The 21,021-nt window shown below is 35.3% G+C and overlaps 1 protein-coding gene across 1 annotated transcript; it reads right to left on the reverse strand.

The window, feature by feature from the left end:
* Positions 1–18,478: 18,478 nt before the first annotated feature.
* Positions 18,479–18,832, reverse strand: LOC141691303 (uncharacterized). The gene has a single exon (XM_074496036.1). It carries the CDS (start codon positions 18,830–18,832, stop codon positions 18,479–18,481), a length of 354 nt encoding a protein of 117 aa, XP_074352137.1.
* Positions 18,833–21,021: the final 2,189 nt, after the last annotated feature.

The following is a 21,021-nucleotide window of genomic DNA, read 5'->3' on the forward strand; positions in this document are numbered from 1 at the left end:
TTCAATTCCCATAAACCACATATTTTTTATATAAATATTGAGTATATAGGTAAGTTAGTCATTTTAATACATTAATAAAATGTAGGATAGGCAAATCATTATTTTACTGAGAATAAAAAGTCGCATGAATTTTATCACCATATATTCTCCAATTATATATGTTGTGGAATAAAAACTAGAGTACGTTAGTATTTAATGTTAGGGTTTGTGAGCTGCGAGCTTTAATGGGTGCTCTTGCGTTCGGGACTATCGGTCCTTGCAAGATGCCTACGTATCTTTGTGTAGTAAAGAATCAAGCCAAAAATGTAGTTTTAGGTTGAGGGGTAGAGCCCTTTATATAGAGGTGAGTCTGGGGTTAGACTTGTGTTAGGAGACTTGATGGACAAGTCTCCAACTTAGATGGTGATTAGGAGCCCTATAAGGGAAGGAACTCCAGAACCTTCTGTGTAGGACTTTGAGTCCATTTAGGACACATTTCGCTGCTCTTCCAGCCGTATTGGTCTTAGCCCGCGAACAACTTGTGTTCGTGGACCTTGACGATCTCAGCTGGTGGGCTTTGTCTACATGGGCCGTCTTGAGTCTACTACGAGCTCGGACCATACATGTCTGTAGTGGACTTCAGACAAAAAGCCCAAGTATAATTAATGCGATATTTAATGTGTCTTTAGGATATACTTTCTATCCATATCAATATATATAAGAGATTTGCAAGTATCTCACATCCATTGAAGTTATATAATTTTTTGGTTACACCTACCTTATGGAAAAGTTTGAGTAATCCATCTTTTGAGCTAAAAGTGAGAAAATTGGGAATATATATAACAAATTGTAAATTTCATTTTCTAATTTAAAATATAAAAATCAATTGAGGGTCGCTTGATTTGAGTAATTCTATAATCAAGTATGAATTTTATTCATTTCAACCCCATATCTAATATTTGGTTGAGAAAAAAGTAATTTCAAACTAATTTCTCAAATCGCCAAATATGTTTTTTCATGACCAAGAGGTAGCGCTAAAAAATGAACAGAACCGTTCGTAAACTCGGTTCAGTTGGTTTCATTAAATAAGACGATCTTGAACAAAAAAATGATTTCGAATGAGTAAACGAGCCGATCTTTTTATCTGTTCGGCTCAGACTCCGCTCGTTTAGCTCTGAATTGGCTCGGACTCGGTTAACTCGACTTGTCTCGAAAAAGTTTATATATTTTTATAAATAATAAATTATAACTAATCACTTAAAATATTTATTAGTACATTTTTCTCGTTATTTATTAATAATTGGAATATTTTAGAAATTTTATTTATATTTCTAAAATAAACACTTAATTTCTTCGTAAAGAAACTATTAAAACATTAATATCACAATCTGCATATCTCAAATTCTTCACATTTTCACAAGCGGCATTTAATAACTTGTACGATATCAACATCGATAATTTAAAAAATAATGTACGATTTCTAAACTTATGAATGTCTCATAATTTAAAATAAAATTGAATATGTTCTTAAAACTCGATTTAAAAATAAAATAATATAGATTAAGAAACAAGTGTAGAGTATTGGTATGTATGTCATTATATGATAAAGACTAATATTTGACTTCGATGTAACTTGTAAAACTATAATTATTAAAGTTGGTCGATTTAAAAAATATATGAAACTATTAATGGACAACTCGACTTTGTTCGAACTCGGCTCGAGTTCGACTCAACTCTATTGTTCGCGAGTAAACTCGTGTTCAGCTCGAATTTGGCTCATTTATTAACGAGCTGAGCTTGAACATCACTTTTCGTTCAGTTATTGAACTCGACTCGGCTCTTTTTAAAATAAATTTACGCTTGACTCGGTTCAGACAAAACTCAGACGGGCTCTATTCGTTTGAAACTCTACCCAGGGGAGAGGTGGGTTTGAGGGAGGGGCATGAGGAATAAACTTTGTTTTCACTATTTTCATTTTTATTTAAGAAATTTCTTGTTAAATTTAATACAAATATATCAATGAACCAAAAATATGTTAAAATAATTTTTAAAATAATTAAAATTAATAATGTAAAGATATTTAAATTAAAAATATTTATTACAACACATAACCAAACACATGATGTTAAGAATGATATCTTAAATCAATATCACACTAACCTGATTCTTGATTTCAACCTCATACCACTATTTGAATCAAACGACCCCCAAAATTTATATTATCGCACTTAATTTAAAGTAAAATAGGAAGCGTGTAGACCTTGATATTACTTTTTATTTAATTCAACATTGATTTCTTGTATAATTAGAGATTTTGGCCGAATTTGAAGTTTAAAATCATTTATCGCGCACTTTGAATCACGTTACAATATTTTTCAAAATTTATACAACTTGGTTTCTCGTATATTTTCATATTACATAGACAAAGGATGTAAATTTTTGGTGTGAGCGGCAAACTACACTATTAATTGATTGATTGATGCACTCCGATAGATTTTCAAAATCATATCTTGGTTTATTACATCACTTTATTTTAATGTGATGTCAGTCCTACTAAAAAATATTAAAATATTCAGATTATTTATTTTGTAATTTAATTTTCGAAATCATTAAAATATTATAAAATAGCTTAAGCGCAAAGTTTGAGAGCACAAACTTAATGATTCAGAAGCATGAAACAATATATAACCTCATTTGTGTTGTTATAGACATACCTTTTAAAAAAAAATAATTGGTTTAGTCATTTTTGCGGTTAAAATCTAGGTCTAATCGATTTTACGGTTTTGAACTAAAATAAGAAAGTAAAGCACAAGAACAATTAATATAATCAATACAAGCAAATGTTGACCCGAAAATCCCGTAGAAGATAAAAATCGCGAGTGAGACAGTATGAAATGATTACACTGCAATGATATCATGATGATTACAAGTGATTGCAATTAGTGATATAGTATAAAAATGAAGTAGAACGCTCTATCATTCAGTGTGCAGTTTGGACGAGTGTAAAGAGAGTTCCTACCACAAAAGAAGTGTCCAAGTTGCTGATTATCTAAGAATCTATTTTTCTTTAGTTTGGCATGTATATATAGGTGAATGAAGTCATTTCCATATTCCTAATCTTCAGGTAATAGCCTTAAGCACGTGGCTGATTTGTAGGAGGGAGTTACTATCTTATTTTCAATTTTTAATGGTAGTTGTATGACTTAGTCCTACTGTTGTGTTGTTCCCGTCTGTTTGCTCCACTCCCGTTATGCGTCTTTACGTTAGTATCAAGTATTCACGTCCATGTTGGTCGTCATCAGATGTATCATGTATGTACTATTTATATTATTATTTTCATTTGTGTTTTATTCAGTTATAATGATATATAGAGATGCACTCTTGAATATTATTGTTGTTATCTTTTAGCCATAAGTTATCTCCATATTGCTAAAAATGAGGGATATGGTTCAACCTCCCTCATATTTTTAAGCAGGGGCGATCGCGGCCCGGTTTGGTTTGGCTTATATATTAAATTGGAACCAAACCGCATAATTGCAATTTTGAAAAAATTCAAACTAATCCGAACCTTGTAACCCAAAAAAACCAAACCACCCAGTTCAGTTTTATTCGGTTTGGTGTAGAGGATTTTGACGGTTTACGACATTTCTTATTAGTGAACTCGGAAAATAAATAATATTTCTTCTTTCTTTTTTTTTGCTAAGTAACAATTCTTCTAATTTAAAATTTACTTATTACAATTTACATAATTAATAACATACCTATGTATTTTTGCAGAGTAAAAAATATTACTCATATTAGTTATAAATAACTAATATCTAATAACATGTTGATCAATTATTTGAAATAATAAATGTTCAATATAAAAAAGTCTTCAACATTATTTTTAAACGAAAACCATACACAATCTATTGAATATGATAAGTTCGTGATTATTTGATGAGATTTAACACGAGTTTAGTTATTGAATACAAGATATAATTATTTTACTTTATGTAATCATAAATATAAAACCGTATATATATTGATGCGGTTCGGATCGAAAGCGGGTTGGTTTAAGGTCAAACCAAAACCAACCCATTACCCGCGGATTTTTAAATAGTTGAACCGTAACCGTAAACCACATTTCGGTTTCGGTTTGAGTCGATTTAATATCGCAATTTATGCGAATTATGCAGTTCAACCCGACCCGTGATCACACCTATTTTTTAGGGTTATTATTTGACTTAACTTTGTTGCCAATAATATTCATCTGAGCATATTTCCGCTGTAAATTCTCATGTCATCTAGATACTAGTCTTTTTGTAGATAATATTTTGTCCTCGGGTATTCATGTCTTATAAGAACAGCTAAAATTTTGGTGCCAACAATACTTCTCCATAATATAGATGTTATTTTTTTGAGTTGTTTAGAAATTTTAATTATTATATAAGCTCTAATTATAAGTAGATTTCAAGATAATTAGGTCCGATAATACATAATGTACATATTAAAAATATGTTTAAATTGAAATAATAAAAATATTATCGTTTACTCCTACATGACATTTTTTTGGTAAAACATATAAATTATTGTAAAACAATCATTCACTACCACATAACAAAAAATTATATTATTCAGATATTCAAATATTTAAGTCATCAAGTAATATTATTCATTTATCATTCAAATTTCTGATTTATTATGATTATTCAGAAATGTTATTCATTTCATAAAATTTATTAAAATCTGTTGAATGGCACTTAAGATATAACATGTAAATTAATGAAATAAGAAAAGATTGACGTGCGTACATTCACATTTTGCTGTCGTACAAGCTGTAATTTACTCACCGCTGTAATTTACTCACCACAGTAATAAATATATTTTACTAGGTTTATTAGATTGTATTCCAAGTAACTAAAAGTAAATCCAAAATCCGTTAGTACTATTGTTTATATATATAGACATCAGGGCCTGGGCAAACAAATTTGGGCCCGGTGCAAAATTTAAAAAATAGGTCATAATTTATATTTCAATATAAATGTAAAATGAGAAAAATTTCGAAAAAAATGGACTATCAAAATATATTATAAATAAAAAATATATTCCAAAAAATTCCTTAAAAAAAGGAGAAAAATCGGGCCACTATGCAAAATTTTAAAAGTGGGCATTAATTTAAATTTCAATAAATTTGCAAAATGAGAGATAAACGACAAAAAAATTAACTATCAATATACATTGTAAAAAAATATATTCCAAAAAATTCACTTGAAAGAGATATTATTTTCCCATATTTTGTAACAATGTCATCGAAAACACTTTCGATGTTCATTTCATTTGAAAAATTACTTTCAATTTCCATTGAAATAAATCCATTTAGCCTTTTTTCACATATTCGTCCATAAATACATATTAGGGGCCTATATTTTAGGGGGCCTTATGAGGTGGCTCACCCCGCTGATAAACATTACAGTTGTGGAATAAAAACTAGAATGCATTAGTATTTGATGCTAGGGTTTGTGAGCTTCGAGCTTTAATGGATGCTCTTGCGTTCGGGACTATCGGTCCTTACAAGATGCCTATGTATCTCTGTGTGGTAGAGAATCAAGCCAAAAATGTAGTTCTAGGTTGAGGGGTAGAGCACTTTATATAGAGGTGAGTCTAGGGTTAGACTTGTGTAGGGAGACTTGGTGAAGAAGTCTCCAACTTAGATGGTGATTAGGAGTCCTATAAGGGAAGGAACTTCATAACCTTCTGTGTAGGACTTTGAGTCTATTTAGGACACATGTCTCTGCTCTTCCAGCCGTATTGGGCCTAGTCCGTGAACATCTTGTGTTCGTGGACCTTGACGACCTCTGCTGGTGGGCCTTGTCTACATGGGCCGTCTTAAGTCTGCTACGAGCTTGGACCAGACAGGTCTGTACTGGACTTTAGACAAAAATACCAAGTATGATTAATGCGACATTTAATGTGTCTTTAGGATGTATTTTCTATCCATTTCATTTGCCCCCAACTTCTGTGAATACTGCTCGAGTTTTCGTGGAAGTTGTAATGGTCTTTTTCGCGACTCGGGGTACTCTTGGCCCTTCTCGGGTATCTACCCTTCATGGGTATCGGCCCTTCATGAGTATCGTTGTATTATCGTAAAGTGTGGAGCGACCTACATGTTTACAATGACTTATTAGTGTGAGTATACACACTCAAGGCCTTTGCACAGGCTATTTGGATAGTTTTTAACACTAAAAGGTCCTAATCGGGACTAAAAAGCGAGTATTTATCACCCCGTATCCTTCGTCAAGGTTAATTATAGGGTGAAAGCTGCTAACTGGCCCTAATCGGAGCTAATCGGCCCTAATCGGGGCTAATTTCCATGTACAAACTGCTAACTAGGCTTAAAAGAGCCTAATTTTAAGCTAGAATGCACTAATTGGCCTTAGTCGAGGCTAATCTGTCCTAACGGGGCTAATCAGGACTAATCAGCATGTTTAAGATAATAATTATCCCTAATTCACACTAATCACAAGAGTTCTATACTTCACTAAGCTTGTCCAAACTTGCTCTATAGGATGTTATGTACTCCAACAGACTCGTTCTCGTAGTTCTAGTCTTCACGAAACTTAGCTCCGCTGAGAGTTATCCTTTTCAAGAAATCTTCAAGAGACTTCTCAGGGGGTATCCGGAACAACTTCAGAAGGCCTCAGGGCTCTTTTATAGGCCCCAATTGTAGCTTGGTCGGTCATGAGTGGTCTTAATAGGTCTTATGGCCACTCTCAGTGAGGTCTGATCAGCCGGGAGGAAAACTTCTCTGAATCCGTCACGGTGAACGTTTTACTCTTCACGAAACTTGTTTCCATGAATCCTCTGGTCTTCACGGAGCTTGTTCTCGCTGGTGTTCTGATATTTATCGAATTCATTCTTGTGGACGTCCTGGTCTTCACGAAACTTGTTTCTGTCGGGGGTTAACCCCTTTTTACAAATTCACACAAAATTTCTCAAGGGAGCTACCAGAACAACTTTGGAAGGCCTCAAGGCTTTCCTACTGAGGCTCCTGGTCAGCCATATGGCCTCCAATTGTTGTCTGGTCAGCCAGGGCTAGTATTAATGAACTTTAAGGCCCTCCAGGGTCTCCTACATAGGCTCCTGGTCGGCCATGAGTGGTCTTAATGGACTTTGAGGCCCTCCGGGCTATCCTATAGAGGCTTCTGGTCAGCCATATGGCCTTTATTTATTTCCTGGTCGGCCAGGAGTGGTCTTAATGGACCTCGAGAGCCTCCTACAGGGTAGTTTGATCCGTCATGAGAAGAACATTCTGTTCCAGTGCTCGTGAGCTCTCGGCCTTCACGGAACTTATTTAGCTGAAAAGCTACCTTGTTTTAACTTCTATAAGTTTTGCTAATCATGGTGATTAACATAATCAGCTCTTAGCTTAAGACTAATGACTTATGCTTAGTCTCAGCCAGGTTATTTCCGGAAGACTGATACGGTAAGCGGTGTCGTGCATTGCTTTATTCATTTATTATGTCGTCCTTTCCCACTTTTCGACCCTTTTAATCCACCATTTCCAGTGTTCTTTTGAGAGGTACCTGCTAACACAAACCATGCAGAGTTATGACCTGTTGTAACATGTAGCTCATTTCCTATAAAAGAAGATGAGAAGTGTTCGTTTTCATTTACACTTTCATTTCTCAACTTCTCAAATTCTCAAACTCTCTCAAGCTCTTCAAATATGTCTAGTGGGCAAGGTCCTAGCAAATCCTCTTTCTCCCAGAAGGAATCTATGCACAAGAGGGCTACTCTTCGCTCTCTGCAAGGTATAACTCCCGTTTCTCCTTTCTCTATTAACCGTTATTCCAACAGCCTGGATGAGAGGGCGGACGAGTACCCAAGTACCGTTCATTTTGATGCGTTTCATCACATGAGTATGCTCCGAGAGAAAGATGTCGAGGAGATTCAGTCGACTTACTCTTGGCCTGACTGCTTGAAGATTCGCAAGGCTAAGCCTAACGAGAGGGCTTGCAATCTCTGCCACCAAAGGCTATTCGTGTATAAAGTGGCCCTGAAGTCCGGGCTACGGTCTCCCCTACACCCTTTCATTCGAGGCTTCTGGCTGAGTTTAAGATTCATCCATGCCAGCTTTACCCCAATGGGTGGGCTTTCATCATTCTGTTCATAGTGAGATGTCATGACTTGGGCATCCTCTTGAGTGTAACTGTAACGCCCCCAAATCCGGGGTCAGAGGATTTGGTCGTCACTATGAAACCTCAATCCAAATTAACCTGTTAAATCAAAATGCAAATGCAAGCAGAAGATATTTAGCAAAAATGACTCCAACTAATCCAAGATCTTTTAAGGTTACAGTTCTAGAAACAAGAAATCCAAATTCCATCAATAAATTTTTCGCTTTCTTTTAAAACTCTTTTCAATAAATTCCATCTCAAAACTAAACCCACTAGTATAACTTCGAAATGAAGTATACTAGGCCCAAATAAAATACACAACGATAATATAATATAATATAAACAACTTTATACAATAAAACTTACACTAGCGCGCAAACCCTGGACCAATCACCTCCCAAGAGCTTCTTCTTTGCTTCCTCGAATTTCGTAGCTAAGCAGCGCAAGCTAATCCTCACTGGAGGTTAAATTTAAAAACTGGCAAGTATGAGCGGAAGAAATTCTCAGCAAGATCATTATAATATATATATATATGGTTGTTTTGATATAAAACTAGAGCAGAACATTTAAAATCATAATTGTTGAATCATAAAATTTTAGCTGAAGAACCCCATAATTGGTTCCTTAATTGTATTCAAAACCATTTTGATATTTTTGAGCGAAATGCTTCAGCAATACTTTGAATCTTGACGAGAGCAAAGCTCGTAAAACAGTGTTTACGGAAATATCGTAAACCACAATAACATGAAACAATGATTATAGAATGAATCATAAACTTTACTCAAAACCGAAATCTTGAAATTGATACTTATTTTGCTGTCATATCAAATTAGATATCAATGCGAACTTTGATGCTCACAACATCCCATACTAAAGTCAACATCAATCATCTATACTAATACCATCTTTGATATTTAACAACAAACTAAGTATCCACAAAATCAGAAACTGAATCAAAACCATAATTCACTTTTAATCCAAAACAGAATCAGTTGATAAATCATTTATTCTATGATTATCAAAACCATAAGGAAATTTAGATATCAATTTAGATTGGAACCAATAACATTTCATGTTGTTCCCGATGATCAGTCGCGAAACAACACCGGTATCCCGCAGCCATACCGTTAATATAGGTACTACCCGTATCCCGAAGACATACGGTACCTATAGGGCGCCAGAAAAGGCATAACAAGTCTTTTAAGATATTACACTTCCATATTACACTTCTGTATAATAGCTCACGCTGGACCGGTGCTTCGACCTCTTACGTAATCAGTAACCATTCAATCTCAAAACCTTTTATTGAAAAGGGGTCATAATACTCGACACCCGAAATAATTTTATTCCCCCATTCACTTGGGCAGGAATACTTGCAACAAAATCATTTTTCTCAAAACCCAAAATATTTGTAAATCTATTCTGAACATAGAATAGCAGAGGGTACTTGCATAAACATAATTATTTAATTCAGCGATATATAAAACATTTATCTATCTTGAACTGAGAATAGGAAAAACAATACTTGCATGATAAGATTTTAAATAAATATCACTTGAACAATAAGTGATGATAGGGATACTTGCCTTTGGGTTTTAGCAGTTAGTCACACTCGCAAAGACGCATCTATTATGACATTCTGTCTCAAAACATCTCCGTCCTGCTTTTCAACACCTTACTGATATGCTGCTCCTGCGATTGCTAGAAGCCAGATATCCACTTCCATTCCATCTCACTCTTTATCCAACATCTTGTCTTGATCAACTCAAACGATCCGCATCTATAATTAAAATATAGAACTTTAATTGTCTAATCGATAACCACTCGACGAACTACGCGTCAAAAGCCTATCGTCTACCCATACGATAAAACAGTCAAACACAAGACTTATGACCCACATACCCACATAATTCATATAACACGTAATCACATAACTCACGTATCACATAATTCATATAACACAGGACTCGGTACGTTTAAAACTGAAATTGGGTCAAAAAACGATTTATCGATCAATAATTGATTCAGAATGACTTGTAAAATAAGCGACCTTTCAAAATAAAAGGATTTGGGTCTCGAAAGTATTTTTAATGAAAGTGAAATGTTTTTCTGAGTCTAGAGGCGTTCGTTTCGTATTAAACGGACGAACGGTTGATTTATTATGAATTTTTGAACATTTTTCGGAATTAAAACGGGTCTCTGAATCATTAAATAATAGAGCTCGAACACCCGAAAATAATTTTATAAGAATTATCGAGCCTGGAAAATAATTTAAAATAATATTTTAAAGCTCGAAACTATTTTTCAGAATTTTTAAATCAAAAAATAAATAATTAAATCTAATTAAATAATTAATTAAAATTAATTAATAACTAATTACATTAATTAATCAATTAATATTTAAATTAATTGACTAATTAAATAATTTAATTATCAACTAAAATTAATTAATTAAATTAATTTGGATTTATTTTTTGATTAAAAAATAAATTTTCAGAATTAAAAAAAATGATTTTCAAAATAAAAAAAATGAATTTTGTAAATAAGAAAAAGAATTTTGAATTATTTTTAAATCAAAAAAGGCAGAAACAGATTCAGGGTTGGGGTTTGTCTTCCCCATCGGATCAAACGGTGGCCAACTCAAGAACATAACCGGAATTTCAAGAACACCTCACCGGAAATCTGGAAACCCAGAATCCGGTCGGCAGCTCTGTATTTCCGGTGAAGTCCCGAGAACAGCCAAAACAACATGGTTTGACACGGTTTCAACACCAATTCATTCCTCGTTAGTCCAGGAACCTAAACGCGCTAATGATTAGTCCCTATCAATTCGGAAAACCAAATTCCGATCAACCTCACCCAAAACGCGGTCTTTTTCCGGCGATTAACCGATGACAACGATTCCTCAACGAAACTTAGCAAAATTAATACCAAAACGATGCTCAGGATCTATACAACTTCATACAATCATTATAATCAACAACCCATCAGCAATAAGTTCTGAAAAATCGAAATTAACAAAGAAAAATAAAGAAAATATAAAAACTCGACTTTAGTAATCTTGTAATCAAACAAATCAAGTAAATACATAAATGAATTCAGAGAATCGTTCTAAAGCTATTCACAACATCAAAAACAACTGACAATCAGTAGAAAATAAAACCCCAATTTCAGACGAAGAACCTTAGAAATCAATTTCAAAATTTACCAATTGTTTGATGTTTTTGTTGATGAAATTAGATAGTAGTCATCGAGAGCTTCGATTCCATTACTCGAACTGCAAAAACCGAAATCAAAATCACTTCCAAAGTTGAGATTCCATTTCTTAGCTCAAGAACACCCCCACCTTCTTGTTCTTCAATTCCCTAAATTTCTGAATTTTTAATAAAATAATTAAAATAAATAAAAATGTGCAGCTATTTATATTAACTGTAAAATAAATACCCCAAAATTAATTGAGGGTGTTTTTATTCCCATAATTAAAATAATTAAGCCCCAAAATTATAATTACGGGGAATATTTTTAAAACAGTAAAATATAAAGTTCGCATCAAAATTCCCCAAAAATAGCGAATAATTCAAAAAATGCAGAAATACTAGGTATTTAAAACACGAATGATTTTATAAAAATAAAAACATGGATTTTGTGGGGTTTGACGTCCCGGTGGGGTCCCGGTCCATTTATTTTCGAAAACAAAAACGATACTTAAATTAATAAAAACCCAAACACACATAAAATACATTCAAATGCACATAAACGAGATAAAACGAATACCTCGATAAGGACGCAAATAAACACGCGTCCAAATTACGGATCGATTCATATAGATGCAATTTAAACACGTAACAAGTATCACATTGGATCATATTGGATCCGAAAATACATTACTTAGCCGGTAAGTAACTATAAAAATGATACAATTTGGTATCCGTATTGGATAATTATAAAAACTGGGCTTCTTATAAAATACTTCATACGAAAATAATGTAAAAATATCCCGTCTCTCGAGAATACGGGTTTTGTTGATTTATCGAAATGGTTATCGTATCGAAAATCTTGCGCCGGGCCGCGCACGGGTCAAACCGTAATCCGGATCGAAAAAGTGAAAACACTGAAAATGTCCGGAATTACCAGATTAGGTTAGGAAGGAGTTTTCGGAAGAGTTTCGGGTTGTAAAAACGCAAAAACGGTTGAAGTTGAACGATTCCCGGCTTTATAAAATAATTTTATAATTACTCAAAAAATAATTAATAAATACCTAAATTATTATAAAATCATATAACAGTCCAAAAATTACCAGAAAAATATCATAATTATATATAGACTATTCTGGACATATAAAAATTCAAATACTCAAATAATATCACGTATAAACATCCAAAACATCAACTCCAATTACCAGATAATTCACTAAAATTCACATAAAATCACATAAACAACTTCAAATAATAATAATAATAATATTGAAAATAAGGGATATTACAGTAACGATGTTTCGAAGCATTTTCATGATGAAAGTTTCTCCTCTGAACAGACCTGTTGAGTCATGATACAACATAGAGCTCAAGTTCCTCACACGGTGAACACCAGCTCTCTTCATGACTCAAACCACAAATGGAACAAAAAGTTTGTGGTCGTAGAATGGAAGGGTGGAGACTGGGGGTTAACCATTATTCCAACAGCCTAAAGAGTATGCTGGATGAGAGGGCAGATGAGTACCCAAGTACCGTCCATTTTGATGCGTTTCATCACAGGAGTATGCTCTGAGAGAAAGATGTTGAAGAGATTCAGTCGACTTACTCTTGGCCTGGCTGCTTAAAGATTCGCAAGGCTAAGCCTACCGAGAGGGCTTGCAATCTCTGCCACAAAGGCTATTCATGTATAAAACGTCCCTGAAGTCTGGGCTACGGTTTCCCCTACACCCTTTCATTCCGAGGCTTCTGGCTGAGCTCAAGATTCATCCATGCCAGCTTTACCCCAACGGGTGGGCTTTCATCATTCTGTTCATAGTGAGATGTCATGATTTGGGCATCCCCTTGAGTGTAGCGATGTTTCAAAGCATTTTCATGATGAACGCTTCTCCTCTGAACAGACCTGGTTGAGTCATGATACAACATAGAGCTCAATTTCCTCATATGGTGAACACCAGCTCTCTTCATGACTCAAACCATAAATGGAACAAGAAGTTTGTGGTCGTAGAATGGAAGGGTGGAGATTGGGGGCATACTTCAGACGTGACTTCAGCAGCCCAGTTGATAGTTCTCATTACATTCTTAATCTTTCAGATGCTGAACTTCTAGCCCGAGATATACTTATTGATGATGACGAGGGAACCCCTTATTGAGAGTTCGAAACATAAACCAAGCTCGTCGAGGATGGCCTTAGCAGCCTCTCTGTCACAGCCCCAAAATAATTTAAAAGAATATAACTAACAAATATGAAGTTATTACAAACGGCTGTTAACAACATAATCCAAGATCGCAAAGGTTCAGTGGTTAAACAGTCCAACACTACAACTATTACAACTTATATAAAGCTACTGGTCCTCACACCAACGCTAACTATACTACCTGAGCTCTCACATAAGCCTCAACATCTCCACCGGTAGACTTACGAGCAGTCTGCCGTACTTGCTAGCTGAAATATCATGAATGAAAAGCAAGAAGTGAGACAACAAATGCTCAGCAAGGTATATCATAAAACATAAATTAACATTATTGCAATTTATAACTGGAAATTGAGGTGTATGGCATCATTATTCAAGTCAAAACATTTGTAACCAAATCATTGCTCAAAATCATTTTATGACGCTATAGATTACAGCCGGGATCAGTCGCGAAGTAATCCCGAACCTCGCTGGGTTCTAAATAATTTAATGGGATCCCTAGGCATCTTTTAAGCCTAATATAATAAGTGTGAAATGGACTTGCGTCTTAGTCCAATTCACCAATCTCAAGAAAACATTCTTTTATTTAAAGAGCAATTATCTTTTATAAAACTGATGTCAAGGAGAACTTTACAAAGATCTAAACAAAGGGGTTTAAATCATCAGTCAAGGATTCGAGTTATGAAACTCTTATCAGAATGCTTTGACTTCTCACTAGCTGGGTTTTCAAAAATGGACAACAATGGTTTGACAACCAGGGAAGAAAGTATTGAAAAAGAATCATAACATTATTAAAAAAGATAGAGATCTCAAATTTTGAGGGTTATATATGGCATATATCTAGTGACAAAGATTGGGTATGATTATAAGGATTTATGTAAAGAGCTGGTAAGTTGGAGGTGTGAGAGTGAAAAGGGATAGGGGTTGATCAAGAGAGATTACACAATCAAGGAAAATGAAGTATTATAGTTTATAAGGATGTCTTGAAATGGCCAAGACATTCGGTTTAATTCAAAGGTAGGTACTAGGTCGAATTGGAACAAAATAGTGATAAGGGTATGATTTTATAAGCACATACATAGACTTAAAGCAAGTCCAATAATCGTAAGCATGGCATAGCATTTGCAATATCTCAATCTAAAATCAGAGTATTTGTAACGATGTATCATGGTGACAGAAATATTAATGAACATTGTACGAGCATGCTATCATAAATCAAAGGAGTGGTTCGGAACACTTGCAACACAACTTAATAGTTCAGAATAATTCCCAATATATATCTCGAGAGGGTCAAAGGACACTTACCTTAAGAAGGCTAGACTAACTCTCGTCTTGATCGTGGAAGCAACCGGGAGCACTACTCGACTTTGACGGCAAGCTTACTATCTTCTACCAAGCCTACAAAAAAATTAGACCTCATCAAGATACATTCTCACAAAATCTCCATCCTAGTTAAAAAAATCAAATCGTAGTGGCACTTAGGCCTACTTACACGTTCGACTCTTATTACACACATAATAGAATCATGTCCAAAGTAGTCATTTAGGAGCACATAACACATTTAATCACATAATATATTATTTAAACATAGTGCACTAATGAGGTATTGAATGATCTCACCCCACCAACATAATGACTTGAAGTGCTCGACTAGTCTAGTGCAACCCACTATCTCTCCAAACTCGAAGTGCCCTATCAAGCCAAACCCCATTTAACTTGACCAAAACCCTGGCTAACCTCCTACTGACCTCTAACTACCATAAAAAATCAATGGTCAACTCAGGCCTTATCTCTAAAGACTCAAAAACTAAGTGCAAAGTCAAAGTGCTCCTAAGTGCGACACCTATGTGACATCGAATGGTTTCTAGTGTCATTGAACCTTCTTCCACTCAAAGTTTGCTACTCAACTTACTACACTGGAATCTCAGAACCTAAACCTAACTTGTGCACTTGGAATGACACCAAGTCCTACCCTAGGCCTCCCTGGGCCTACTCCCAAAGTTGACTCTCCCCTGATCCAGCGACACTCAAACTGCTAGTTTTTCTCTCACTTTATACCCTTGGTTTTCACTCTAAACTCCCAAACTATGGCTTGTAAACCTCCCATATACTCCCTAGTATCAGTACTAACCGAGGCCTAATGAGGGCCTACCTATAACACCACTTTATGACCTCCAAACTACACCAAACCTAAATTGTCCCCTATTTCGGAAGATTTAGTGTTTTCGTGTGTGCACCTCACTAAATGGTAGGTTTTATTTAATCTAAGGCTTTTGGACTCAAGTATAACCCAAGTCCCAACTCTCTGCATCTCGGGCCTACCAAGGCCTAAGAAATTCCCATTCAAAACTCACCTACAACTAGTGTGCAAATCTGGAAAAATCAAGTGTCCAACTCTAATCCTTCCACCTTAACTCCCACTTTAAAACCAAGAAATCAACCTTAACCCAAACAACCCTACTGCACTAATACCCTCAACTAATTCCTCAACAAGTGGGGAGACCATACATTACCTAATGCATCTCCATGCAAACAATTTACTACAAGTAATTCAAGTTAACAATTTATCACGATTTCGGCTAAACATGAAAGATCATTTCTTACAAATTCAACTTTAAACACTTACCCAATACTAGTAATCATGTATACTATCTTACTTTAACTAATTTTAGCAAAATAACATGGCAACAACTCTTATTATGCACAAACAAATTCGAATTTCAAGAGTTTAATCATGCATGCATGTTTTCGAATATAGTAGCAAAAGTATCATGGTTTTCCATCAAAATCTCATCTTAAAACTAACATGCAAGACTAGAAATGGCCATAAAATGAATGATCACTAACATGCAAGGAGTTTTATCAAGTTTCTTTTACAAAAATACATAATACTAGCACATAAGTAATATATTTCATGGAGAAGCCTTGGATTCACAAGAATCAAGGTTTTTCTCTTTGAGTTTAACCAAAAAAACATGCAACCATAAATCATTAACTTTTAAGCATAAGAATCTTTGGGAAAACTAATCATGGGAAGTGAAATTACACTAGAAGAGGGTGAGAAATTGATGAAAAATGGAAGAGAATGGGGGGGTGGGGGTGTTCGGCCGAGAGGGAGAAGAAGGAGGGAGAAGAGAGAAAGGAAAATGAGTGGAGTGGAGTGTGGTGGAGTGTTTGAGTGTTCAGGTGAGTTTAATCATCTCCTTTTTACATTCATGCATATGCAAGAGTAAATGGACTTTGTTTTTATAAATTTACCCCTCTCCCACTTAAAGGCAAGATTTGCATGCAAGGTTAATTGAGTAATTTGGCTAGTGGAAGAGTGGTTAGTGGGGTTGGAAATACCAATGATACCCTTGTCTTTGTATTGGGAGTAAAATGCATGCATGGGTATCTAGGTAATTTTTTAATTATTAATCAAATTAATTATAAAGAATAAATTTTATAAACAAAAATATAATTTCAAAAATTACAAGAGTGGTGTCATAAAATAGCTTAGAATTTTTAGAAATTTATAAAATCATTTTTGAAATTTATTGATGAAAATATTTTTAAAACGATTTTTCTCAAAATAAGGAATACACTCTATAAATCACATTTAAGAGAAAATAATACATTTCTTTCTTTCAAAATTCTTAAATAACTTAGCTCAATTATTATGCATCAAACCAATAACACAAACACATATCCACAATTTTTTAAACAACTAAATCATAATTATAGAATATTCAATTAACTAATACATGAAATACCGGTTATAACATCCTCTCCCCCTTAAAGGATTTTGTCCTCAGAATCTAAGAGAACAGATGAGGATACCGGAAACGCATCTCATACTCTAGCTCCCATGTCAATTCTTCGACTTTGGGATTTCTTCAAAGCACTTTCACTATCTTTACTGACTTATTTCTAAGAATCTTCTCTTGCCAGTCGAGTATTTTGATAGGTTGTTCCACATACAACAAATCTTTCTGAATTTCTAACGGCTCATACTCTATCACATGATTGACATCCGGATTATACTTTTTAAGTAAAGACACGTGGAATACATTATGAACATGCTGATATTGAGCCGGTAGAGCTAACTCGTAGGCTAGATTTCCTACTTGATTTAAGATTTCAAAAGAACCAATATAACGCGGTGCCAATTTCCCCTTTTCCCAAATCGAGTCAAACCCTTCCATGGTGACACTTTCAGCAATACAGCTTCACCTACTTCGAAACTCACATTCTTTCGGGAAGGATCTGCATACTTCCTTTGTCTGTCTTGAGCAATAATTAGTCTCTTCTGAATTAAGGCTACTGGTTCCTTCATTTGCTGAACTAATTCAGGGCCGAGAACTTTTCCTTCTCCTACCTCATCCCAATTTGTTGGAGATCTACATTTTCTTCCGTATAAAGCTTCATATGGAGGCACTATGATGCTGGAGTGGGAACTGTTGTTGTATGAGAACTCTATGAGTGGTAAGTGATCATCCCAACTTCCTGCGAAATCAATTGTACAGCTGCGTAATATGTCTTTAATTTTTTATATGGTTCGCTCACTTTGACCGTCTGTCTGAGGATGATATGTGGTGCTCATATTTAGCTTTGTGCCCAAACTTTCCTGAAACTGTCTCTAAAATCTGAAATTGAATCGTGGATCTCGATCTAAAACTATCGATACCGGTACGCCGTGTTGTAACACAATTTCGCGCACATACATATGAACCAACCTATCCAATGAAGTCTTCTCGTTGATGGGTAAGAAATATGCCAAGCATATAAGTTGTTGTCCAAGCAAACACATCACTATTCTTTTGTAGAAAAGTTGTCAATTGGCCTTTCAAGGGCTTGTCTAGAGATGCTCCAATAAATGTGACCTTCTCCGGGTCTAAGGAGTCTAGGGGAATTGGTACCAAGTCCTGTGCTGGCTTCCCTCACATTTCGTCATTCTCTCAGACATCCATGTCTTCTATGGGAGGACCCGACCCCCGGTTCCATCGGGCCTAAGTGCTGCAACATAGCAACTGCGGGCCATTTTCTGATCTCCTTTCGCTTCTCCAACACCGTTCCTAGTTGGGAACTTCAGTACCATGTGGTAGGTTGAGGGCACAGATTTAAACGCATGAATCCATGTTCTACCCATGATAGCATTGTAAGTAGAGGCTTCCTTAACAACTTGAAAGTTCAACATCTGTGTGGCCATTCCGGGCTCTTCCCCGATAGTCACGGGAAGTTGTATTGCTCCTTCGATTTTGCATTCCACATGGTTAAATCCGTAGATGGATGTGTCGGATGGAGTTAGTTGAGAATCATTGTAGCCCATTCTTATGAATGTGTATGGAAAAGAATATCCACGGAAGCTCTATTATCCACTAGGACCCTCATAACAGGACAACTTCCGATCACCGGTGTGATAACCAGAGGATCGTCCTGCGGAAATTTCAAACCTTCAAGGTCTGGGTCACCAAGCTCAAGCGTCATTTCTGACTTAGAACGCTTAGATGACTCTCCAACTATGCCCATCACCTCTCTCTCATAAGCTTTTTGAGAGTTCCTTGTAGTACCAGCTGCTGTAGGACCTCCTGAGATCATATTGATTACTGGCCCTCGGGGCTGTGGGTTGCGATCTCTGTTGTTACCCCTTGATCGTCATCTCTTCAGTCATTATCTCTTTTTTAGCCTCCAGCCTCTTCACCCTTGGTGAAACTTCTGAATTTTCCCCTTTGAATAAAATATTTAATCTTATCCTTAAGTTGCCTACAATCGTCAGTATCATGACCAACATCTTTGTGGAACCTGCAGTATCGACTCTTGTCTCTTTTCTCGGGTCTCCCCTTAGTGGCTTCGACCATTTGAACTCTTTGTCCTTCTCAATTTCCATATGGATTTGGCTCCTTGGAGCGTTTAACCTTGCATATTTAGTGAACATTGCTTGCTGATTCTTTTTAAAAGAGGATGAGTCAGAGATTTTGTCAATTCGAGGATACTTGTCCTCGGCATCATACTCTTAATCCGTCTTCCGCTTCTTGTTTCCAGAGGGTTCATTATTCACAGTTGTCTTCTTCATACTTTCCTCCACCTTGATATACTTTTCGGCCCTATCCTGGAGCTGCAACATGCTCTCGGGAGGGCGCTTAGCTAGGGACATTTTAAAGAACTCATCTCTATTCCCTTGCTGTAGGGCTATCATAGCCACCTTATCATCAATATCAGGGACCTTTAAATCCTCCTTTGTAAATTGATTCAGATATTCTCCCAGGGACTCCTTTTCTCCTTGGATTATGCCCATGAGAGAGGCCGAACTCTTCTCGTGTACTCTGCCATGTTAGGAATATGTTGTGAACTTGATGATAAATCATACAAAACACATTAGTATATTTAACTTAGTGAATTTGTAGTACTCGATGGATGATCAAATATAGTCCCGACGGATGACTCAAATATAATCCCGACGAATGATGATTTGATATCCATCGAGTGAGTAGCTTATGTAATAATAATTTTTGTAGCACATTTCTGCAAACAACTTTGTGTAGATTCTATAGTAGCATATGAGTCATGTTGACTACTAGTAGATATGCAGAATAGGTTGATTAATTGTATATATGAGATTTCATGTAATTCTGCATAAATGAAATGGAGTCAAGTGTCAAATAGCTACCCGACGGATGTTCAACAAAGCTACCCGACGGATGATCAACAAGCTACCCAACGGATAACAAGAATGTACCCGACGAATGATCAATTCAAATATCTATTGACAGTGACAACACGGTCACATGCGTTGGGTGTTTGCAAAAGGAATGTGGCAACCTATTTAGCAAGAAATTGAGAACAAAGAAGCATTACCATTTCCATGCTATTATGAAGATATTCAAAGATGCTGGAATAGAGTAATGAAGCAGCATGGAGTTAGACTTGATAGATTTTGTTTTATTATCTTGTCTTATTACCATGTAAACTTGGTGATATATATATACCAATTGTAGCAAGTAGAACAGCAACAACAACTACTATCAAACTAAGCAAAGACATTTAGAAGAGAAATAGAAAAAGCTGTAACTGTTAATAATTTCTCTGTAGTTTGTTTGTTCACTTGTAAAGCAGCTGTGAGCCAATTTGAGCTTCACAGAGTTCTCAAATCGATATATATATATATATATATATATATATATATATATATATATATATATATCTGGTGGATACATTCAAATCCACCATAAAGTTTTAAAGACTTGTGTTTTTATTACTTTATGTTTGATTTACTTAATTCCTTATTCCGCACTTTGCAAATCAAAACACTTATATATATATATATTGAGTTAGAACATTTTTATAAATCTCGAAAAGAATCCAGAATTACATTCAACCCCCTTCAGTAATTCTTGTTGTATTGTTAGGGAATAACAATTGGTATCAGAGCAAGCTCTTGAAGTACAAAGAGTGTAAAGATCACAAAAAATAGCAAGATGAACAAGAAGGATGTTGGAGTTAAAATTCCTTTTCTGGATA

This window comes from Apium graveolens, chromosome 10 (genome assembly GCF_009905375.1).
Source record: "Apium graveolens cultivar Ventura chromosome 10, ASM990537v1, whole genome shotgun sequence".
In the NCBI taxonomy this organism is placed as follows: Eukaryota; Viridiplantae; Streptophyta; class Magnoliopsida; order Apiales; family Apiaceae; genus Apium; species Apium graveolens.